Source organism: Ranitomeya imitator, chromosome 10 (genome assembly GCF_032444005.1).
Source record: "Ranitomeya imitator isolate aRanImi1 chromosome 10, aRanImi1.pri, whole genome shotgun sequence".
Classification (NCBI taxonomy): Eukaryota; Metazoa; Chordata; class Amphibia; order Anura; family Dendrobatidae; genus Ranitomeya; species Ranitomeya imitator.
In genome coordinates this window covers 127,274,222-127,300,044 of record NC_091291.1, presented here as the reverse complement: position 1 = coordinate 127,300,044, position 25,823 = coordinate 127,274,222, and the positions used below count along the sequence as shown (strand labels likewise).

The 25,823-nt window shown below is 42.2% G+C and overlaps 1 protein-coding gene across 10 annotated transcripts in view; it reads left to right on the top strand.

The window, feature by feature from the left end:
• AGRN (agrin) overlaps positions 1–25,823 on the top strand; it is a 626,510-nt gene that overhangs the window by 280,429 nt on the left and 320,258 nt on the right. For 7 of the 10 annotated variants that reach the window (XM_069742177.1, XM_069742176.1, XM_069742173.1 and 4 more), the window contains exon 3: positions 20,319–20,366. In XM_069742177.1, the coding sequence (XP_069598278.1) occupies positions 20,319–20,366 (48 nt within the window). Of the gene's footprint in view, positions 1–8,065; positions 9,820–20,318; positions 20,367–25,823 lie in introns of those variants that run through there. The other 3 variants (XM_069742181.1, XM_069742180.1, XM_069742179.1) reach the window with 2 other exon arrangements.

The following is a 25,823-nucleotide window of genomic DNA, read 5'->3' as shown; positions in this document are numbered from 1 at the left end:
TGAATCTTGCCATATAATATGCTTCAAATCTAGCTACTTTTGCTTTGATATTTATACACTATTTTTGGGAATAGGTGATAAATGTTTATAGGCCATCCTCTTTAATCCATGCTTCATGGGTCAAATACTAACTCGAGGTGCAATAAAAATGTGCCCATATCACTGCTGTGGTTTGTCTTATATTTTTTATTCAATTGTGACAACATGAAATTGGAATCTACGGTTTATGGCAAATCTGGAAATTGTGTTTCCACACTACTGCAAATGTCATGCTTTTATCCATTAACTGGTATATGTTGGGGGACAATATTAAGCCTAAAGCCTTACAAAATTACAAACTAATTATAAAGAATTTGTAGAAGTCAAATGTAAATCAAGGGGAAACCTTTGTAGTCTATTTCCCTGCTAAAAGTAATATATTTATACATCATTATTGATATTTGGTTACAATTGTGGTGGTGGGATTTGCAATATATATCCTTAGTTGTCCACACCCATTGACGGTCTAATGTCCATGGGGGCCTCCTGACTCTCTCCTGACAGATGATATCGGTAGAGAGAAGCAATCAAAAAGAAGTAAGAACAACGTCCAATCCAGGTGAAAAGGTTGAAAAAAAGAGCTTTATTCCGCCATGATACGATATGACGTTTTGACCAGTAGTAGGTCTTTGTCATGTATTGACAAAGACCTACTACTGGTCAAAACGTCGTTCCATATCATGGCAGAATAAAGCTCTTTTTTCAACCTTTTCAAATGGATTGGCTGCTGAAATTCCTATCGATTTTTGCTATTTTCTGAATGTTTTCCTTGGATCAAGAGTGGGTGTCCTGACTTAGTGAGTGCTGTCAGCCTACTTTTTATGTATTAGTGGAGAGAAGGACCCAACCATTGGAATTTCAAGCACCTATCCTTTTGTTCAGTGGGGAGAATGTCACAGCCAGACTCCTCAGTGATGAATTTTTTCATAGAGCACGCTGGAGTATTTGCCTGTGCCAAGTATTACAGTGCACAATGGAAGTTGGGAAAAATAGCTGTCAGCGAATAGATATCTAATGTACATGGGCACCTTAAGCCTCTTAGGTTGTTTGTTTAGTATAAAGAGAAATAATACACTATTATGGGTGGCATTGAATGCTGAAAAAATAGGTTTTCCAGAATTTGAAGTCCAATTTGGAAATCTTAGGAGGGATCCTGAAAATAATTTATATTATGATGTTCTTCAATATTGCTTACATATAAGTCTTTTAGTATTGTATTCAATATGCAATAACAAATGACCAATGATGACTAAAGTATTCTCGGAGTGATACCTTTATTGGCTAACCAAAACCATATTTGCAAAAAGATATATTATTTTTTGGCTAGCCAAAAAATGTATCACTCTGAGAATACTTTTGTCATCATTGGGCATAAAAGTATTCATGTCAGTATTGTATTCACTAATTAATAGTAAAGTGAGCGGTGGCTAAAATACAATTGTGTCATCTCTGAAGACATAAATACTACAGAAGAGACCTGTGTAGTCTCGAAAGCTTGCAATTTGTTACCATCTTTCCAGTTAGCCATTAAAAGGTATCAACCACTGAGGACTCTCAATTCTAAATATTTTTCTATCCACTAGCTAACACGGTACCAAGATATATTTCTTTCCTGTACATAAACTCTGGAAATTTTATGGAGAGATTGATATTACAGCACCGAAAGGGTTTTAAGTGGTGCCTCAAAAATGAATGGAGCTCATTAACCTCTTTCTGACCTCGGACGGGATAGTACGTCCGAGGTCAGACACCGCGCTTTGATGCAGGGCTCCGGCGGTTTTGAAGAGCTGACATGTGCCCGCAATAGCGGCGGGTGAAATCACGATTCACCCGCCGCTATTAACTAGTTAAATGCTGCTGTCACACGCTAACAGCGGCATTTAACTGGCGCTTCCGGCCGGGCGGCTGGAAATGAGCGCATTGCCAACCCCCGTCACATGATCGGGGGTCAGCGATGCTTCTGCATTGTAACTATAAAAGTCCTTGAGACCTCTATGGTTACTGATGCCGGCCTGCTGTGAGCGCCACCGTGTGGTCGGCGCTCATAGCACACCTGCATTTCTGCTGCATAGCAGCGATCTGATGATCGCTGCTATGTAGCAGAGCCGATCATGTTGTGCCAGCTTCTAGCCTCCAATGGAGGGTTTGAAGCATGGCAAAATAAAAAAAAAAAAAAAAAATGTGAAAAGATAAAAGTTTAACCCCTTCCCGACCTTTGACGCATACGCTGCGTCATGAAAGTCGGTGCCATTCCGACCCATAACGCAGCATATGCGTCATGGAAAGATCGCGTCCCTGCAGGCCGGGTGAAAGGGTTAACTCCCATTTCACCCGATCTGCAGGGACAGGGGGAGTGGTAGTTTAGCCCAGGGGGGGTGGCTTCACCCCCTCGTGGCTACGATCGCTCTGATTGGCTGTTGAAAGTGAAACTGCCAATCAGAGCGATTTGTAATATTTCACCTAAAAAACTGGTGAAATATTACAATCCAGCCATGGCCGATGCTGCAATATCATCGGCCATGGCTGGAAACACTTATGTGCACCCACCCCACTCCTCCGATCGCCCCCCCAACCCCCCGATCTGTGGTCCGCTCCCCTCCGTCCTGTGCTCCGCTCCCCCGTCCTCCTGTCCGCTTCCCCGTGCACCAATCACACCCCCCGCGCTCCAATCAAACCCCCCCGCACTCCGATCCCCCCCCCGCACACAGCGACCCCCCCGTGCTCCAATCCACCCCCCCGCACAGCGATCCCTCACCCCGTGCTCCAATCCTTCCCCGTGCTCCAATCCTCCATCCCGTGTTCCGATCCACCCCCCCCATGATCCGATCCACCCCCCCGTGCTCCGACGCCCCCCCGTGCCCTGATCTCCCCCCCCTTATACTTACCTGGCCGCCCGAGGTCCGTCCGTCTTCTTTCCTGGGCGCCGCCATCTTCCAAAATGGCGGGCGCATGTGCAGTGCGCCCGCCGAATCTGCCGGCCGGCAGATTCGTTCCAGAGTGAATTTTGATCACTGAGATATAACCTATCTCAGTGATCAAAATAAAAAAAATAGTAAATGACCCCCCCCTTTGTCACCCCCATAGATAGGGACAATAAAAAAAATAAAGAATTTTTTTTTTTTTCACTAAGGTTGGGGTAAGAACTAGGGTTAGGGGTAGGGTTAGGGGTAGGGTTAGGGTTAGGGCTAGGGTTAGGGCTAGGGTTAGGGTTTCGGTATGTGCACACGTATTCTGGTCCTATGCGGATTTTTCCGCAGCGGATTTGAAAAATCCACAGTGCTAAACCGCTGCCGATTTATCGTGGATTTACCGCGGTTTTTCTGCGCATTTCACTGCGGTTTTACAACTGCGATTTTCTATTGGAGCAGTTGTAAAACCGCTGCGGAATCCGCAGAAAGAAGTGACATGCTGCGGAATGTAAACCGCTGCGTTTCTGTGCAGTTTTTCCGCAGCATGTGTACAGCGATTTTTGGTTCCCATAGGTTCACATTGAACTGTAAACTCATGGGAAACTGCTGCGGATCCGCAGCGTTTTCCGCAGCGTGTGCACATACCTTTAGAATTAGGCTATGTGCACACGGTGCGGATTTGGCTGCGGATCCGCAGCAGTGTTCCATCAGGTTTACAGTACCATGTAAACATATGGAAAACCAAATCCGCTGTGCCCATGGTGCAGAAAATACCGCGCGGGAACGCTGCGTTGTATTTTCCGCAGCATGCCAATTCTTTGTGCGGATTCCGCAGCGTTTTACACCTGTTCCTCAATAGGAATCCACAGGTGAAATCCGCACAAAAAACACTGGAAATCCACGGTAAATCCACAGGTAAAACGCAGTGCCTTTTACCCGCGGATTTTTCAAAAATGATGCTGAAAAATCTCATACGAATCCGCAACGTTGGCACATAGCCTTAGAGTTGGGTTGGAATTAGGGTTGTGGTTAGGGTTAGGGGTGTGTTGGGGTTAGGGTTGTGGTTAGGGGTGTGTTGGGGTTAGGGTTGTGATTAGGGTTACGGCTACAGTTGGGATAAGGGTTAGGGGTGTGTTGGAGGTAGAATTGAGGGGTTTCCACTGTTTAGGCACTTCAGGGGGTCTCCAAACGCAACATGGCGCCACCATTGATTCCAGCCAATCTTGTATTCAAAAATTCAAATGGTGCTCCCTCACTTCCGAACCCCGACGTGTGCCCAAACAGTGGTTTACCCCCACATATGGGGTACCAGCATACTCAGGACAAACTGCGCAACAATTACTGGGGTCCAATTTCTCCTGTAACCCTTGGAAAAATAAAAAATTCTGGGCTAAAAAATTATTTTTGAGGAAAGAAAACGTATTTATTATTTTCACGGCTCTGCGTTATAAACTTCTGTAAAGCACTTGGGGGTTGAAAGTGCTCACCACACATCTAGATAAGTTCCTTTGGGGGTCTAGTTTCCAAAATGGGGTCACTTGTGGGGGGTTTCTACTGTTTAGGCACACCAGGGGCTCTGCAAACGCAATGTGACGCCCGCAGACCATTCCATCAAAGTCTGCATTTCAAAAGTCACTACTTCCCTTCTGAGCCCCCACGTGTGCCCAAACAGTGGTTTACCCCCACACATGGGGTATCAGCGTACTCAGGAGAAACTGGACAACAACTTTTGGGGTCAAATTTCTCCTGTTACCCTTGGGAAAATAAAAAATTGCGGGCTAAAATTCATTTTTGAGAAAATAATTTTTTTTTTTTTTATTTTCATGGCTCTGCGTTATAAACTTCTGTGAAGCACTTGAGGGTTCAAAGTGCTCACTACACATCTAGATTAGTTCCTTTGGGGGTCTAGTTTCCAAAATGGGGTAATTTGTGGGGGATCTCCAATGTTTAGGCACACAGGGGCTCTCCAAACGCGACATGGTGTCCGCTAATGATTGGAGATAATTTTCCATTTAAAAAGCCAAATGGCGTGCCTTCCCTTCTGAGCCCTGCAGTGCGCCCAAACAGTGGTTCACCCCCACATATGGGGTATCTGCATACTCAGGACAAACTGGACAACAACATTTGTGGTCCAATTTCTCCTATTACCATTGGCAAAATAGGAAATTCCAGGCTAAAAAATCATTTTTGAGAAAAGAAAAATTATTTTTTATTTTCATGGCTCTGCATTATAAACTTCTGTGAAGCACCTGGGGGTTTAAAGTGCTCAGTATGCATCTAGATAAGTTCCTTGGGGGGTCTAGTTTCCAAAATGGGGTCACTTGTGGGGGAGCTCCATTGCATAGGCACACAGGGGCTCTCCAAATGCGACATGGTGTCCGCTAACAATTGGAGCTAATTTTCCATTCAAAAAGTTAAAAGGCGCGCCTTCCCTTCCGAGCCCTGCCGTGTGCCCAAACAGTGGTTTACCCCCACATATGAGGTATCGGCATACTAGGGAGAAATTGCTCAACAAATTTTAGGATCCATTTTATCCTATTGCCCATGTGAAAATGAAAAAATTGAGGCGAAAATAAATTTTTTGTGAAAAAAAAGTACTTTTTCATTTTTACGGATCAATTTGTGAAGCACCTGAGGGTTTAAAGTGCTCACTAGGCATCTAGATAAGTTCCTTGGGGGGTCCAGTTTCCAAAATGGGGTCACTTGTGGGGGAGCTCCAATGTTTAAGCACACAGGGTCTCTCCAAACGCGACATGGTGTCCGCTAACGATGGAGATAATTTTTCATTCAAAAAGTCAAATGGCGCTCCTTCCCTTCCGAGCCTTACCATGTGCCCAAACAGTGGTTTACCCCCACATGTGAAGTATCGGTGTACTCAGGAGAAATTGCCAAACAAATTTTAGGATCCATTTTATCCTGTTGTCCATGTGAAAATGAAAAAATTGAGGCTAAAAGAATTTTCTTTGTGAAAAAAAAGTACTTTTTCATTTTTACGGATCAATTTGTGAAGCACCTGGGGGTTTAAAGGGCTCACTATGCATCTAGATAAGTTCCTTGGGGCGTCTAGTTTCCAAAATGGGGTCACTTGTGGGGGAGCTCCAATTTTTAGGCACACGGGGGCTCTCCAAATGTGACATGGTGTCCGCTAAAGAGTGCAGCCAATTTTTCATTCAAAAAGTCAAATGGCGCTCCTTCCCTTCCAAGTCCTGCCGTGCGCCCAAACAGTGGTTTACCCCCACATATGAGGTATCAGCGTACTCAGGACAAATTGGACAACAATGTACGTGGTTCAGTTTCTCCTTTTACCATTGGGAAAATAAAAAAATTGTTGCTGAAAAATCATTTTTGTGACTAAAAAGTTAAATGTTCATTTTTTCCTTCCATGTTGCTTCTGCTGCTGTGAAGCACCTGAAGGGTTAATAAACTTCTTGAATGTGGTTTTGTGCACCTTGAGGGGTGCAGTTTTTAGAATGGTGTCACTTTTGGGTATTTTCAGCCATATAGACCCCTCAAACTGACTTCAAATGTGAGGTGGTCCCTAAAAAAAATGGTTTTGTAAATTTCGTTGTAAAAATGAGAAATCGCTGGTCAAATTTTAACCCTTATAACTTCCTAGCAAAAAAAAATTTTGTTTCCAAAATTGTGCTGATGTAAAGTAGACGTGTGGGAAATGTTATTTATTAACTATTTTGTGTCACATAACTCTCTGGTTTAACAGAATAAAAATTCAAAATGTGAAAATTGCGAAATTTTCAAAATTTTCGCCAAATTTCCGTTTTTATCACAAATAAACACAGAATTTATTGACCTAAATTTACCACTAACATGAAGCCCAATATGTCACGAAAAAACAATCTCAGAACCGCTAGGATCCATTGAAGCGTTCCTGAGTTATTACCTCATGAAGGGACACTGGTCAGAATTGCAAAAAACGGCAAGGTCTTTAAGGTCAAAATAGGCTGGGTCATGAAGGGGTTAAATCACCCCCCGTTTGCCCCATTCAAAATAAATCAATAAAAAAATCAAACCTACACATATTTGGTGTTACCGCGTTCAGAATTGCCCGATCTTTCAATAAAAGAAAGGATTAACCTGATCGCTAAATGGTGTAGCGAGAAAAAAATTCAAAACGCCAGAATAGTTTTTTTGGTCACCGCGAAATTGCATTAAAATGCAATAATGGGTGATCAAAAGAACGTATCTGCACCAAAATGCAATCATTAAAAACGCCAGCTCAGTATGCAAAAATTAAGCTCTCACTCGACCCCAGATCATGAAAAATGGAGACGCTACGGGTATCGGAAAATGGCACAATTTTTTTTTTTTTTTTTTTTAGCAAAGTTTGGAATTTTTTTCACCACTTAGATAAAAGAGAACCTAGACATGTTTGGTGTCTATGAACTCGTAATGACATGGAGAATCATAATGGTCAGTTTTAGCATTTAGTGAACCTAGTAAAAAAGCCAATCAAAAAACAAGTGTGGGATTGCACTTTTTTTGCAATTTCACCGCACTTGGAATTTTTTTCCTGTTTTCTAGTACATGACATGCTAAAACCAATGATGTCGTTCAAAAGTACAACTCATCCCGCAAAGAATAAGCCCTCACATGGCCATATTGACAGAAAAATAAAAAAGTTATGGCTCTGGGAAGAAAGGAAGCAAAAAACGAACACGGAAAAATGGAAAATCCCAAGGTCATGAAGGGGTTAAAAAAATGGACAGATATTGTGGACATTGACATTTTGTGAATGGAGTTGCGCATGATTATTAGGATATATCACATGGATTAAAAAAAGTATGTGGCACCGGGTTGGAGCTTTCGACGTCATGCTGTTACCGACGTTGGTGGAGTTTGTGTAGTTTGCACTTATCAGCCCCTCTATTTGCATGGTCTACACTCTTTGACCGGTGGCTGGAGCACGTTGTGTGAGTGGAAAGCATTGGTGAAGCAGTGCCCCCCTCCGCCCTCTGTCACCGAGCAGCTCAACCCCCCTCCTCTCATTTTGCTTTTGTATGCACATGCAGGGACCCTGAGGAGGCTGCAAAGAGAATTCCCTAAAGCCTTTACTCTTTGTCTAGTACTGTAGTGTATCCAGCTCTGTCTTTGCTTCAGTCGCCCACAATTTTCCAGCTTTATAGAGAGAGCTAGTTCTCTGAACAACATCGGGTAAAATCTAACAGTCTTGCCTGTTGGTGGGAGTAGTGGACCTGTCTGGAATCTAACCACCTTGCTACCCAAGCACTTTGCTTCCAGAAAGATAATCTGAACATTCTGCATCAGCCTTTTTTGGATACTGAGAAAGCGAATCAATTTGCAAAGTCCTGGAGATCCCATATATCTTGCAACTATCTTGGAACAAAATCAGGTGAATTCAGAGAAGGATCATATATATGGAATGACCATACAGAGGAGTCCACAGTACTGAGGAGAAGCACTGCAGGTGAGACCATATTTACCTATACAGAAACTTGCCTCTATTCGCAAGGCATGTTGCAATCGAGAGCTTGCATTTAGCTGCAAGCGGCGGTCCTTTATCATACATTTTTCCGATGAGACTCTAGTTATCTTCCAGCCCTCCTCCTGCAAGACATTGCCCCTGGCTTCTTTCTCTCTTAATTTTCTGTGCCTGCCTGGCTGATGAATGGGTGAACGTTCTTTCGCAAGGACTGGCATTTGATGATCCACGGGAGCCTGAACTCTCTTTTTTTTCTATTCTTTTTTTTAAATTTCCATTGACGGTAGATATTGAGAGATGGTTGTTAAGCTGCCTGAGAAGACCACTGAAGAACGCAGTGACGAAACTGTGTGCTGGTGTTGAAAGAAGTGGGGGTGACACTAACGGAGGGGGTGGGCGCCACTTCTTGTGTTTGAGAGAGGAGGCGAATGGGGGAGTGAAAAATAAAGTGGCAGTGTATTTCATCGGAAGAAGGATGGCAATTGTGTGTTGCTGATAAAATGGACTGCCTGGGAATGAAGAAACGAGAAGTATTGACAAGGAACTTTCACGCTGCAAAAGGAAAGGGACTTTTAAGCTCTTATTGAGGCCATGCTTCTTGGAGGAGGTGAAGTTTAAGGTTTAATTCCTCTGTGCTGAGATTGATCAGCAGACGGTGGAAATCTCACCATCTCATCTAGGAGTGAAGGTACCACGGTACTTCGTTACACCCTTTCTATTCTCACGTCTTTGAATGGATTTTTGTTCTGCCTGCAGCTGGAACAGACAATCGTATCTAAAATGCAAGGTTTTTACAAGAGAACTTCGAGAGAGATTTTCTGTTCTGTAAATGTTCAAGCAGGATCTCAACAAATGCAGCAAGGATTTACTTCAATTTTGTCTATTACCTGGATGCATTTCTGATTTACACTTACCGTTGGATCTAGCCAATTTCTTTTTTTTGCATTTTTGGAATGGAATGCTTAAACCTCACACAATCCAAAGTTTTTGAGAACCACTTATGTTTGGGACTTGAGGATTGCCGGAAGGAAATTATTGTTCTTCTTGACCACACGTGGCCTTACTCTTGGTGACAACAGTCTGAGTCTACCATGGTGTCCTAACTGGGAAATGGTTACTTGTAGATTTTTTTTTTGTATATATGCAGCAGATGCATTATTTAGTTGACATGACTGTTAGAAGGAGGATGTAAAACTGGATTGGGAGAAAGCTTTGTGGAGACCATAGATAGACCCCGAAGAGACTTTGCCATGACTGGCTGCCACTACCCTGCGCCAGCTTCTGAGCGGGACCGGATCTACCAACACAAAGTCTCTCTGGTGGTCCGCTACTTCATGATCCCATGTAACATTTGTCTCATTCTACTTGCTACTTCAACGCTTGGATTTGCCGTTCTTCTCTTCCTCAATAACTGTACGTGTGGCCAGTGCCAAAACCCCATCAACCATTCTATGAGCTATCAAGCATTGTGTAATGCAGGCTTATGTGGGAGTGAATGAGACCGATACTCCAGGGTCACATAAATCATTACTCATTCATTGCCTGCCTCTCTTGCAAACTGTTCATGGGTTGTGTGTGTGTGTGTGCAGATACGTATGAACCCTACTCATTAAACCCATCATGGTTTTTCTTTTACCCCCCCAAGTGGCAGGATTTGAGCTTTGCATGGGAGGTGCTTATGCCCTTGGTTTACTGACCTAGTTTCTTTCGCCCGATGCACCACGAGATCTTAAAGGCATTCCATTAATTGAATAATGTTAGCTTGCTCTCTGCCGATGTAGCCTTTCAGGAACCACATTTTGTGTGACCGACTCTTCACAATGGAAGTGTCTCACTATATTCCTAGATTGCCTAACTGTCTGAGACTGGGGTAGTCAAGTCCAAGAAGCATATATACTTCTGTTACCTCATTTTATACCTCATTATTAGGGGAATCATCTGGTTATGTCATTTGAATCCATAAAATATTCTCCTCACTCCTTTTATTTAAAATTTTTCCTAAATAACGACTTAAATAAGTTGATAACCTTATGTTTTTATGTTTACTATTGATGTTTCAAGCTAAAATGACACTTAAGTCATAAAGAAGCCAAAATTGCAGCTTTTTAGTAATTGAATTAACGCAACATTGCACACATAGAAAAATTTACGTAACCCCTGTTATGCCTTCATCGAATACAATACTATGGGTCACCCAGTCAATATACTGAATGAGAGCACTAGGATCTATTCCCTATTGCATCCTATTGGATCCAAGGGATCGGACATGCAGATAGAATTGTGGTCTGGTTCTAGGCATTGGCATTGTTCCTGCTATATTCTGTGATTTACATAAGATTTCCCTCAGAGATCCTTTTCTAAGGGTACCGTCACACAGTGGCATTTTGATCGCTACGACGGCACGATTCGTGACGTTCCAGCGATATATCCGTGACGTTCCAGCGATCTCGCTGTGTCTGACATGCTCCTGCGATCAGGGACCCCGCTGAGAATCGTACGTCGTAGCAGATCGTTTGAAACTTTCTTTCGTCGTCTAGTGTCCCGCTGTGGCGGCATGATCGCATGGTGTAACAAAGGTGTGCACGATATTGTATACGATGTGCGCATAGTAACCAACGGCTTCTACATCGCACATACGTCATGAAATTATCGCTCCAGCGTCGTACATTGCAAAGTGTGACAGCAGTCTACGACGCTGGAGCGATACTGTTACGATGCTGGAGCGTCACGGATCGTGCCGTCGTAGCGATCAAAATGCCACTGTGTGACGGTACCCTAAGAGGTTCAGAACTTATCTGAAATTATATGTAAACATAGAAGGATCCAAATGGCTGTATAAATGTGTGGACTAATGTAGAAAAATATTTAGAATTGAGAGTCCTCAATTCTCAATGGACTAATGTAGCGATTGATAGTTTGAAGTCCCTATGAATAAAACTCAAAATTGGATCAATATTCAATGTTTAAGTATTGTGTGCAGCAAGACCATAGCTGGCATAGAGTGCGCTTCTCTTGGGTGGTGTAGAAGGTGCCAATGAGTAGACCGTAGGGCTGAGAAACTGAGCCTAGCAAAACTGAATTGTTTCCACTTGTGAAAAACCATCTAGTTATGCTCAGATGTGCTCAATGATTTGGAGCAAACAACAAGCTTATATACTTATATGTCTGATACTCTGCGGCTTGGATTCTTCACTTCGCAGGTTTTCATGTAGACCGTGCTTTAATGAGGCTGTTTGATTTGGAAAACCCCTTTTCGTTTTGTCAGTCCCCCAACATCAAGCTGATTACTGGTGCTTGTGCTTTTGGGACCTCTTGAGATCGGCTATTATCTCTGTTGGAACACAAAACTAATGTGCATTTAAAGTCAGTAGGTATCCATTGATTTCTATCCACGCCAGCAGTCCTCCAGAACAAAGAGCTTTTAATGGATTGTATGGTCTGGCAAATAGAAGTGGGTCCAAACTTCCTACAAAAAATGTACAAGGAGGATGTAAAACAATTAAAGATTTAGATTTGTGTTCTTGATGTGATAGATGTATCATTGCTTAGTAAATCTCCTCTCATAGTCATTGTTCGTTCGGTATTGTGAGAACGTAAGGGGTGACGCCATCTAGAATACACAATTTCTCTTTTTATATCTTCTTATTTATTTTTTTATATTAATCAGCTATTGATGAGATCCATAAAAAAGCAAAGTATAATATCAATCATTACCTTTTAAACGGAATCTGTTACCAGGTTTTCGCTCTACCATCTGCTTTAGATGCAGAGATCCTGATTCGACGGATGTATCACTTACTGAGCTGCTTGCTGTAGTTTTGATAGGATCACTGTTTTATCATCTCCAGTTCTGTTGACCGCTGAGCTCTATATAGCCCTGCCCATACCACAGATTGACAGTTTTCTGCCTATGCACAGTGTACACAGAAAGCAGCCAATTATTGATGGGAGCAGGCTTATAAAGACCTCATGAATACAGAGCACAACTTGGCATCAGGTTTACTAGTCCTCTAGTGATAATGTCCGCCTGATAAAATGCAGATTTTATAAAAACTACAGAAGGTAGCAAAATGATCCAGACCAAGAAACGGAAACTGTGCGGCACCAGGTCAGCGAATCTTCACAGGTAGTTCAACAGGCGGAGGCAAATAGACTTAAAACACTATCCAGATTAAAACAGTTGGGGGTGGTGCGCAAAGGATATCCACAGTGGATCAGAGACTTCACTTGCAGTAGTACAATAAAGAAGATATGGCACTCACCCCAGCGATGCTGTGATTAAAGTCCTTTATTCGCTGTGAGCAGCATTCGAGTCTACATGGAGAGGCTGCAGGGAATGAACAGGAGAGGGTGCGGGGAAACAGGTGAGGACAACGGCCGTTTTGCGCTGTGCGCTTCAACGGGTCAAAGACTTGGACCCGTTGAAGCGCACAGCGCGAAACGGCCGTTGTCCTCACCTGTTTCCCCGCACCCTCTCCTGTTCATTCCCTGCCGACTTGGACCCGTTGAAGCGCACAGCGCGAAACGGCCGTTGTCCTCACCTGTTTCCCCGCACCCTCTCCTGTTCATTCCCTGCCGCCTCTCCATGTGTAGACCCGAATGCTGCTCGCAGCGAATAAAGGACTTTAATCACAGCATCGCTGGGGTGAGTGCCATATCTTCTTTATTGTATGGTAGCAAAATGATACATCGCTGAAATCTGGGTCCTGGTCTCTACATTGTTCTGCTGTCCAACTGGGTGGCAAAAACCTGATGACATATTCCAATGATAACCAACATCTTCTATGTGAAAATGGAGAAGATATCCGAGTGATACAAGTGTTCCAAGAGTCCATAAGGAAGTGTCCAGTTTCCCTGCAGCACCCCTGTAGGGCAAATGAAGCATTGCACTGTGCTGCTTAATGAGAACCTTTCAGGAGATTCTCATTGTCTGAAATGGAGGCAGAATTAATCAGTGTGGCTGCATTATTGCAACCATGTATGATTTACTCTGAAATGCTGCAGCGTTTCAGGGAAAATATATTTTGCAAAGCATTAGTGATGAGCGAATATACTCATTACTTGAGACTTCTCGAGCATGCTCGGGGGTCCTCCGAGTATTATTTAGTACTCGGAGATTTAGTTTTTCTTGCCACAGCTGAATGATTTATATCTGTTAGCCAGCATAAGTACATGTGGGGATTCCCTAGCAACCAGGCAACCCCCACATGTACTTATTCTGGCTAACAGATGTAAATCGTTCAGCTGCGGCAAGAAAAACTAAATCTCCGAGCGCTAAAAAATACTCAGAGGTCACCCAAGTATGCTCGAGAAATCTCAAGTAACGAGTATATTCGCTCATGGCTACAAACCATGTGAGATATTATGCAACTAGAATAACTAGGTCCAAGGCCAGTCCCCCGGCTACTTCTCCCAGCCTCTCTTTCCTAGACTGACAGGTCTTTCCTTGTGCGTATGGGGAGAAGGCTGTCAGTCTAGCGTAATGCATCTTGGACTACTCATCCAAGACGTATCAAGTGGAGGAAAGGCGATTCTGGCAGCTAAATAGGAAAGGGTTCTTTACAGTTAGAGCAGTCAGACTGTGGAATTCCCTACCACAAGACGTAGTAATGGCAGATATTATACGAGCATTTATAAAAGGGCTAGATTCTCTTCTCATGATCGGTAGCATTGGGGTTATAAATAATCAAGAGAGAGAGAATATAGAATTGGTGGAGAAGGGTTGAACTTGATGGACCTGTTTATTTTTTTCAACCATTTATAACTACATAGGTTCTCTTTAGGATATATAGACAATTTATGTGGTGTATGTAGGTGCTGGGTCTTCCAGATTGGGAGACACTACCTAATAGTTAAGTTTCTTAAGGGTGCTTTCACATTGCGTCTAGAGTCACATTCATTGGTACTTAAGACCGAACACCCGCAAAACGGAATCCAGACGTATGCGCTGACGGGGCCATTGATTGTAATGATGATGGTAGAGCGAAAGTACGCTCTGACATGCATCATTTTCAGGAGTGTACACCTACATGAGGCAGACACTCAAACATAGTAGACCGTGTGTTGGTTCTGCCTCCGGTAGACATACACTCCTGAAAATGATGCAAGTCGGAGTGCACTTTCACTCTGCCGTCACTATTACAGTCTATGGCCCCATTAGCGCATACATCCAGATCCTGTATTGTTGGCGGTTTGGACGTCTGGTCCGATAGGACCAGCGAACATGACCCTTCTTATAGATTGTAATTCCCTAAATAGGTTCCTTATCTGCATAATCACATGTATAATATACGGTACATGGTTATGTAGTTACATAATAATTTAGCTCACATTTTGTACAGATGCACATTTTGTACGACCGTTATATTCATGCCCATGCTATTGTCGGTAGGAAATCTAATAGTACGGGATACTTAAGCAAACAAGCACTTAGCTCTCCATAATCACGATCCACACAGTAGCAGTCTCTTGGCAATCTTTGCTGCTACTGTACAATAATATCCTTAGAGATACAGGAAAAAAAACACTTGTTACATAAAATAAAAATGGATTTGCCAGAGAAGTTTTCCAAAATAGTCACAGATCTCTTTCTGACAAGGCAGTCTCGTGCTGTAAGACTTGGTCTACGAGGGGGAATGCGTGCATATTATTGAAGCAAATTGTCTCTTCAGAGAGAGAGAGGTGACAATAGATTCCTGCTAATTCCAGTAGGTGGCACTAGAGTTCAAGTCCCTTTGAAGAGACAATTTGCATATTTAATTTCCCAGAGGAGCATGCAAGGCGTTTAAGTCTCCTCATACTGGCATGTCACTCTCTACAAGGAGAAACTTTACCCCTTAGATCCTATTATTAAGGCATCTCATCCAGGTGCTTTGTTTCCCAATGAGAAACGAGACGCTTGTATCTCTTAGATGGTGGGAATTTAAAGGGGTTTTCCGAAACATAGAATAAAATTTACAAATTGCTCCAAAACTTTGTGATTTGGGAAAACAAATATAAGGAAGCACTTTTTTCTATTGTTTTTTTTTCCCGGGAACAAAAGTGTAGCAGTAAGTGGCAGTGGCCAGTAGACAGGAGAGAATGGGCAGATTCACTCTATTGTGGCCAGGAAATTCAATTTTAATTGATGCAAATTGGATTTGCCATTTAAAGACATTTACTATCATTTGAGGTTTCTCCAGACGTCTAAACATAATAAACGTAAGATAAAAAAAAGATAAAATATGTAATACCTCTCCTTAGGCCTCTCCTGTCTTGCCGTACAGCTCCCTCTGGCACTGGTTAGTCTTGAGGTCTTTTTGGCATTTCCGCCACTGATTAGGCCTCATAACATGAGATGACACATGTTACCTCCTTGTTCTGCAATGTCATGATGTAGTGAGGTCGACTCAGCACTAGAGGCAGCAAATAGCACTGAAGAGCAACCAGTGCAGACCACCATTTTTGATGAATCGCAAAACAAACCAAACAAAAAATTAATTCTGGCGATTCTGAAATTTTTTATGAAATTCAATGCAAATTTGTTTATGAGCAAATCAATCCTCTCATCTTGTAAATAAATCCTGCACATTTTCCCATGATTTTGGCTGCAAGACAAAGCTCTATACCATATCCACCCTTAGGCCACGTTCAGTATTTGGTCAGTATTTTTTTTTTTTTTTACTTCCCACTAGAAGGCTACTCTTTAATGAAATTTTGGTTATCCAAATAAAAAAAAGAAAATCCATTTTTATATACCTGATATTAGAATTATGAATTAAACAAGTGAAGTGGGGGGTCTCATATTCTGTATCATCAGTAGAGAGTCATTGCAAAACCCCAGAACTTGCCCTGCCCTGAATTACAAAAAAAATCAGTAATTTACGCAGTGTAATACTTAATTTTCCGGTTGTGGTGCTGTAGGGAAATTGAACGCTTCTTGTCAGGTTTCCCCACAAATTATAGCTGCTCACTGTGGGTCTAGGTAAATGTACATTTTGTGATCAGATTATTGCCAAGGGCCTTGTATTGTCCAAATCAGAGAAATCCCAAACCTTCTTAAAGGGAATCTGTCACCAGGTTTTTGCCACCAAATCTGAGAGCAGCATAATGAAGGAAAAGAGACCCTGAATTCAGTGATTTATCTATTACTGGGTTTTGATGAAATCACTGATTTATCAGCAGGAGATTATCCTTAGAGGACTAGAAAACTTAAGGTACCGTCACATTTAGCGACGCTGCAGCGATCTAGACAACGATGCCGATCACTGCAGCGTCGCTGTTTGGTCGCTGGAGAGCTGTCACACAGACAGCTCTCCAGCGACCAACGATCCCAAAGTCCCCGGGTAACCAGGGTAAACATCGGGTTACTAAGCGCAGGGCCGCACTTAGTAACCTGATGTTTACCCTGGTTACCATTGTAAAAGTAAAAAAAAAACATTACATACTTACATTCCTGTCGCGTCCCTCGCCTTCAGCTTCCCTGCTCTGTGTAAGCGCTGGCCGGAAAGCAGAGCGGTGATGTCACCGCTGTGCTCTGCTTTACGGCTGGCCGGCGCTGACACTGGGGGACGCAGGGAAGCTGACGCCGGGGGAGCGTAACAGGAATATAAGTATGCAGTGTTTTTTTTTTTTTACTTTTACAATGGTAACCAGGGTAAACATCGGGTTACTAAGCGCAGCCCTGCGCTTAGTAACCTGATGTTTACCCTGGTTGCCAGTGAAGACATTGCTGAATCGGCATCACACACGCCGATTCAGCGATGTCAGCGGGTGATCCAGCAACAAAATAAAGTCCTGGACTTTCCCCAGCGACCAACGATCTCACAGCAGGGGCCTGATCGTTGGTCGCTGTCACGCATAACAATTTCGTTAACGATATCGTTGTTATGTCACAAAAAGCAACGATATCGTTATGTGTGATGGTACCTTTACTGCCATGTAATCTTCCTGCTAGCTATAAGCTCGCTCCACCACTGATTGGCAGTTTTCTGCCTTTGCACAGTATACAAATGCTGCCAATCAGTGATGTGGGTGGGGTTATACAGAGCTCTGCATTCAGAGAACTGCTAGATCTGCTGCAGATAAAACAATGTTTTTTTAAAAACTGCAGCAGACAGCCTATTAAAGGTAACCTGTCACCCCCAAAATCGAAGGTGAGCTAAGCCCACCAGCATTAGGGGCTTATCTACAGCATTCTGGAATGCTGTAGATAAGCCCCGATGTATCCTAAAAGATGAGAAAAAGAGGTTAGATTATACTCCCCCAGGGGCGGAACCGCTGCGGTGGGCGTTGGGGTCCGGGGCTTCCCATCTTCTTACGATGACGTCTTCTTCTTGTCTTCACGCTGCAGCTCCGGCGCAGGCGTACTTTGCCAGCCCTGTTGAGGGCAGAGCAAAGTACTATAGTGCGCAGGCACCAGGAAAGGTCAGAGAGGCCCGTCACCTGCGCACTGCAGTACTTTGCTCTGCCCTCAACAGGGCTGCCAAAGTACGCCTGCACTGGAGCCGCAGCATGAAGACCAGAAGAGGACGTCATCTGATGAAGATAGAAGGCGCTGTACCAGATCGCGACACGGATCGGACCAGACCGGGACCGCCCCTGGGTAAGTATAATCTAACCTCTTTTTCTTATCCTTTAGGATACATCGTGGGCTTATCTTCAGCATTCCAGAATGCTGTAGATAAGCCCCTGATGCTGGTGGGCTAAGCTCATCTTTGATTTTGGGGGTGACAGGTTCCCTTTAAGTGAGATATAGCTGGGATCCAGGTCTCTGCCCCTACATCATGCTGCTTTCAGAAAATCTGGTGACAGATTCCCTTTAAACAGGAAGTTAGGAAACCAATATAGTGGACTGAACTTGAGTTGGATCTATCTTTATTTTCAGCTCTTCATATAAAGACAAAGTAAAATGTAAGTTCACCTGTCTTGGGTACTGTGCCCAAGAGAATAGCAAAACCCATCAATGTTTTATTTGTTGTGTCCCATCATCTAGTTTGCTGTGTAATCGCCAGTTACAAGCCTTTCCCTCTCCAACAAGGGACTTCCAGGAGTCGCTTTGGACTATTATGTCACAAGACAAAACAGTATTACCTTCCATAGAACGGAATGTAATGGAATGCTGGGAAATAAGTGCATTAATAATGCATTCGTCATTACCTCTCATTTCTGAATATGAAACTCTGAACGAAACAGAAGCATCACATAATGGAAATTGTAGCTCCATTTTCTGTAGACACAAAACAGAGACGAAATATTGTGTTGCATTGAGAGTTAGTTGTGAAATGAAGGATTCATTTCTGAACTAGACCATAAAAACAAATCCGAATCCTTGTTTGCAGCTTGGAAAAGAACACAATTAAAAATGATATCACCATTATCTCCCCTCCTGGCTGGCAAATAACTTCTTAAATAGCTGATTAATATCTGCCAGAAATATTTATTTTCCTCCTGCCTTCAATAATCATTCGATCATAATAAAAGAGTGACTGTGCACTGGCACAATGCCTAGCTTACCCCCACCCTACCCTGATGGAAGATTTTCCATATCTCTTTACAGCCAATACAGAAAATTCTGAATATGCAAATATGTTGTATTTTTTTTCTTACTCCGCTGCTTTACATAGGATCAGTCCAAGTAAGACTGATTAAACCAGCAGTCCATCCTGAGATTTCCATTTTTTTGAACAGTAGGTAGTGCATACCTCACTTAGCATTTTCAAAGGTTCTGATGAAATATGGAATAGTGAAGCCGGAAAATATCTTACTGCTTTGTTGAACACTGATTTTTTTTTTTACTTTCTATTTATTTATTTTTTTTTTACTAACCTCGATGCCCGTCTTGGTTCACAGATTAGCGGTGTCTTGCGGTAATGTCACTCCGAGATATTAAGTGCTGATATTTCTGCAACACAGTACATTATTATCATTTTTTTTTTCCTTCTAATCAGCATTATGGTATGAGACTGTTTTGCTGGTGTGACTGCCCACCAATTTAGATTTCACGCATAAACATACTATGTTTTTCTCCTGCTTCACCCCTGCTGGCTGGCCAGTTGGACTTCAGATACCCACTAGCATGGCTTTAAATAGAATATTTACTAAAGTATCTCCTGCTGAGGAGCTTTAAACACAGAAAAGAACACTGATTTTTTTTTTTTAGTCTTGCAGAAGAACGGGCAATTTTCCAAGTTTTGAATGGTTTCTTTTGACTTAGCCATTCTTACTATTAGGGAACGTAAAGATGACCGTATATATAGTCCAAGTGCTGTCTGTCAAAAAAAATAGATCGCACTTGTACTAAAGTTATTCAATAAGGCCATGCACTTGTCCAATTTTTTTTCCTCGGATCAAGTGCTCTGATAAAAAAAAAATTGTAGTGTGCACGATTTGGATGGCACGTCTATGGATTCAACCCAAAAAATCGGACCACACTTGCATGACATCCGAAGGCGGTTGATTTTCACAGACTGAACATATGGATTAGGCAAAGAAACGTTTTTGTTTTTTTTTACTCTTCACTGCCGAAAAAAACAGTGATCAACCTCTGATTAGAGTCTGACTAGCATAATTGGACCATTTTTGTCAGATGGAGAAATTACGGTTGTTTGAACCCAGCAATGTTAAAATTTGGCTTGACTGGGGCCAGTCAGGAAGTTTTCATAGCATAAGATGGTTGACCTGTCCAGCCCAAATCGGGATATTTGGCCGATTTTCCCTTAGTGTGATGAAGGGCTTTTCTGTGAGCACCTAGGGCATATGCACCTCAATACCCACTACACTGTAGCTCTATCTTAAAAATATAGCATGCTCACTGGGATTGTGTGAATTCTCTACAGTCTATATATGTATTTGGTTTACGTAGTGGCCTTTTTTAAAATATTTTGTTTGCAAAATGTATAATAATTATGAATTCTTTTTTACTTGCTTTTCAGATAAACCAGGCAGCCTTTTTGATCCTCCAAAATCCACGTTACATGATGGTGAGTAGCACAATTCTTTCATTCTGTTCAGAGTTGTGGTGAGTAAAGGTGCTCGGATAAGCTGTTACCGAAGCATGCTTATGTGCTAACCGAGTGTTTCCGACGTCCTCGAAAAATATGTTTGAGCCCCCACGGTTGCATGTCTTGCAGCTGTTCGACAAGACACTTATTAGCACACAAGCATGCTCAGATAGCACCTTATCCGAGAATGTTCAAGCATCAATATATAAGATATATATCACTGACCTCAGAATAAAGTCTTAGGCTGGAGACCCTTTGGTTCCCAGAATAAATAATTAAGGTGTTCCAATATCAAGCTATGCGGAACACCAACATGCCCATGTTGTCCTGACACATTGAGGTCTTATTATATAATTCTGACTATTGTAAATCAACCTACAATATATAACTATAGATTGCAGTGGCAATTGAGTCATGTTCTGATAAGATGGTTTTCTGAAGAGCGGTTGAAGCACTGTTGTGTTATGGCCTGAGCTTATGAATGTGTCAAAACCATGGCCTACCTGAGAATTTTTTGGTACTTCCGTGGACCAGTCTACGTTGTATACATATAGTAACTTACAATATTAACACAGAAGTCTTCTTGATAGCCTATGAGCACCATTTTCCAAAATGCCTACACATGTGACTTAATATGATAATGGTATGCATGCATTTGCTAATTAAATTCTATATGCTAATGCAATGCCATTAAAAGGTTTGTAGGATGTTTGCAGCATATGGTGGGATGATTGAGAGCTGGTATGTAATTGTGTTTAAGAATGAACATAGATTTGAGCTATGAAATAAATTAATGAAATTGGATGACTCTATTGATTTTAAAGAACCATTTGTTTTTCATTCTTTTTTCAAATGAAAGTCAAATCAATTATTCCCAGTAGTGATAAAGTTACCTATTATTGGCCCTACAAATAAGACAAAAAGCAGTATCATTAAGTAACCATTTTCGTTATTACTTTTCCAACCAGAGAGCCATTTATTTCTCATCTGACAATAAGGAAATCTCTACTGAAGCCTGTGAAGAAAGCAACATGGCTGCTTAAAGTTCTAGTTAGAATTAAAGGGACACTGTCACCTGAATTTGGAGGGAACAATCTTCAGCCATGGAGGCGGGCGTTTTGGGTGTTTGATTCACCCTTTCCTTACCTGCTGGATGCATGCTGGCTGCAATATTGGATTGAAGTTCATTCTCTGTCCTCCGTAGTACACGCCTGCGCAAGGCAAGATTACCTTGTGCAGGCATGTACTACGGAGGACAGAGAATGAACTTCAATCCAATATTGCAGCCAGCATGCAGCCAGCGGGTAAGGAAAGGGTGAATCAAACACCCAAAAACCCCGCCTCCATGGCTGAAGATTGTTCCCTCCAAATTCATGTGACAGTGTCCCTTTAATGGAGAAAAGTTGATGATCATATTTTTTTGGCTTTTGTTTTTACTTTTAAAATATAGTTTTGATTCACTTTGTATGGTACATTAATTGAAGTCAAAGCTAGTAATTTTCTAATTTGATCTATTACTTAATTCTTACCACTTCCTCATCCTGCAAGGTTGTCAGATTTTGCTTGATTGAATACTGAGCAATTAATCTCACACTATATTTTAAAAAATATAAAAAAAAATCTCTGCCAAGTGTCTCTCATACCCGGGGGGATGATGACTAGTCCTAGACTCTTGACTGCCATTGTCTGGGCTTTGCATCTTGACCAACTCAAGTCTGGTCTTCAGGCCTTGACCTGCGTAGTCTCGTTTTGGAACTTGGCTTTCCCATGTCTGGTCTTTGGGTTTTGACAGACGTTGTCTGGGTTCTGGAACTTGTCTGGTGCTGTCTGGGTTCTGCTTCCAGGTGCGCTACAACCCCTCTGGTTCAAGCTACCTGTCATGGCCTGGCAACCTGGCCTCAGTGTCTTCCTCAAAACACATCCTGACCATCCCTTCTATTGGCACCAAATCTGCTCTTGCTTTGATGTGCTGGCCTCTTATACCAAGGAACTGTGTCATTAAGGTCATCTGACCTGGTGCTCCCTCCTGAAACTCTCCCTCTAACGATTGGTTCCACTGGGTCACATTTGGACAGTAGATTTCAGCACTCATCTACAAATGCCGCACAGCACTGGAGATTCTTATCCTTTGTCACACCCTTTTACAGAAGAGATTCAGGAGGTCTCCATATTGCAATAGATGGTAGGCTGGACATGCCAAAATTTGCAAGCTAAACCAACTCTAAAAGCCCCTAAATGCCTTAGATTGATGTTGGCCAAACTCCCTGATATTGTTGAGATTGGGCATCAGTCTATTGTAAGGCTCTCCCCAACAGATGATGTTTGAGAAGAGAAGGATGCAGCATATCGGCTTTCCAACGGCTGATTATTTTGTTCTTTGAGAGATAATCTGCAACCAGAGAAATACGGCAGCTACCATGTCGGCCAAGCTGAGCATTCCTGTATGTGTAGGGGGGAGTCAAAAGAGTTTGGCAGTGGCTATCTGTTGTGAATGTTGGGCTTAACATTTATAGGCTTACTTAGTCTACAGCGTTGGAAACTAACTCTGGCCCTCATGTCACAAATGTAAAAAATTTTTTTTTGAAAGGGTTTATTTGATTTTACTGATCTGTAGTTTAGAAATGAGAGGTCTTTTCGGAGGCTTTTAAGAGTTGATTTTCCTATTCATGATAAATTATTTCATGAAGCAGATTCTTTTTGTCTCTTTAAAAAAAGTAAGGCTTTATATGAAGCATTTCTGCATAATGTCTTTCCAAAACAATTAAAAAAACTGCACATGTTCCTTTTGATTCGATGCAGAATTTGGTCTTGGTTGTTTGTATGGATTGTGCTAGCACTTTAAGGCATTCACTAAGTGACCAAACATAAAAATGTTACCATGATGGTGGTAGATTTTCAGTGCAGTACCAGCCAGTAATGACTTGTACTTTGCAAACAGGGAGGCACTGGTTCACCTGGGATTGATTTATTTGACCAATTATCCTTGAGATGAATTTACTCCAAATAATCATCCCAGCAGAGCTGAGCTCTATCCCTCTATACTGCTATCTTCAGAGTGATGATAGGGGTTGCTCAGTGCTCCTGTTGGTAGACGTTCCCTAGTGATTGTCTCCGATTCTATATCACTTGTGTGCCGGGATGCTCCTTAGGGAGATATTATGATTCTGTTGTTTTTTTTTTGGGGTTGGGGGTAATTTACAGTCTGGATTCTTATTGTTTCAGCAAGTGCTGACAAACCTCTTTCAACATTTTAAGGCGAGGCATATTGTATGGCCTATTTCATAGTAACACATAATGCTCCAAAATACTTGCAAAAACCTAATTGTGTTATCCGTGACAAATGATTATAGCACATTTATGGAAGAGAGCCTTATGCAATGGCTTCATTATATCGATATGGGATGAATAATAACTGAGCAGATTGCTTGTAGAGACACAGAGGACCCATTTAACCACTCATACAGTGCAGGTCTTAAAGATAAATTCGAAAATCCTCACATTGTTTTTTTTTTTTTACAAAACGCAAAATGACTTGGGTTGTCTGAGCTCTCAAACCACAGTTCTAGTTAAAAATGGTGTCTTTATTTTAAAACATTAGCACTTAGACTTTTATTTGATGAGCCTACTGTTTTATTTAGGGGTGGGCGCGATTAGGTGTGCGCAGTGACCACTATCTTTATCTACGGGTATGTACCATTCATATGTTTATGCTTTATAGCGATGCATGTCACTTGACTGTTATATGTGCTTACTGAATGGGCTGTATATTATGCCTTGTATGGGATATTCTGCTGCACACCTATCTGTGCCCTTTCTAGATGTGTTGAGGCTATCATGGGGAATCCATTCCCTGCTGTCTGTTCACCTATATTCTTAATAAACATTTTTGATATTTTGCATATAATTGGACTTTTTGGACTGCTTTTGTTCTTGTGTTTTTTTATTGTATTCTGAATTGCAGTCTGTCCACTATAAGTCCTTTTCCAGTGCCTGAACTCTACGATTTATGATCTTTGAATATTGATTATAGGCGCTGGTATGTGTTTTCTTTCGTATAATTGTTTTATTTAAATGGGTTGTCCACTACTCTGACCACCCCTTCTTGATCAATCTGTTTAGCCCCCATAAAATAATAAAGCCTGTACTCCCCTTCTGCGTTGGCGCCATTACCTCGGTGTCAGCACTCATGGTTCTGGGGCAGTTGTTATGACATGTGATGCAGGCAACCAATCACTATTCAGACGAATTGAATATGAAAAGGAAGTCCAGGCTGCAGCTGCGGCCCTGACTTCCTCTTCCTGCTTAATTTGACAGGAGGTAGAGACAGTGATGCCAGCGCTGATTGGGTGCCAGCCTCATGTCTTATAACAGCAGCATGGAAGCCCCAGGAGAATGAGTGCTGACACCACGGGAACGGTGCGAGCGCGGGAGGTGAGTATAAGCTTTATTATTTTATGGGGGGCCAAGCGAGGGGTATGACAAGAAGTTGTCCAAGTAGAAGGCAACTTCTTCAAGCTCTCATCCTTTCCTCTTTGCTCCATTGGAAGTGAGATAGTGTAGACATGGAGCACATGCCTGTCAAAATTTAATCATGGAAAGATATATCGTGAAGCAAGCATTAGATACTCTTTAAGGGCTCATGTAGATGCCCATATTTTGATATGAGTGTGATCTGACAAAACATTGGAACGTGCTTGGGCCAGTGTTATTCTTAGGGGCCATGCATATCTCTGATTTTTACCTCGAACAGTCTGTCCAAGGAAAAATATTTCAACATTCAAGATTTGCATCAAATATTCAGATCGCACTCGACCATGCAAGTCAAGGAGTCCATGGAAAAATCGGACTACACTCAAATGACATCTGAGTGCAGTCCGATGTTCACGGACTGACAGAATGGAGAATATGGTGAGTTTTTTTTCTTCTTCTTATCCGAGAAAATCAGATCACACTATGTTATGCATAATTGGACCGATTTTCTCAGATGAGAGAAAATATGCTTGCGTGACCCTAAACTAATGGGAGTATATGAAAAGATTACACGGCACTCTGTAGGAAAACCGGTATAGGTGCTCAAGTAGGGTTTCCAACCCGTTCAGTCAAATATGTAGAAAAACTTGGCACTCAAAGATTTCTTGAAGATTTATAAAGTCATTTCTTTCACATCCAGACAAACAGATCAATTGCTGCTGCTAAACGTTTTGGGTCCCATATGGACCTTCCTCAGAGCAAGTTTATCTGGAGCGCTGGGTCTGGGTATGTGGTTAAATAAATGAACTTTCTGGTGGAACATATGGTGGCCAATTAAAGAGCGTTATGTAGTGACTTTGACGTCAAGCAGGGGCAGTGCGTTCTCCCCAGCATCCCGTGATATAGAAGATGCTAAGCACAGCCTAAATAGGGGAGGTGCACAGTCATAGGTGCCCAAACCTGAAC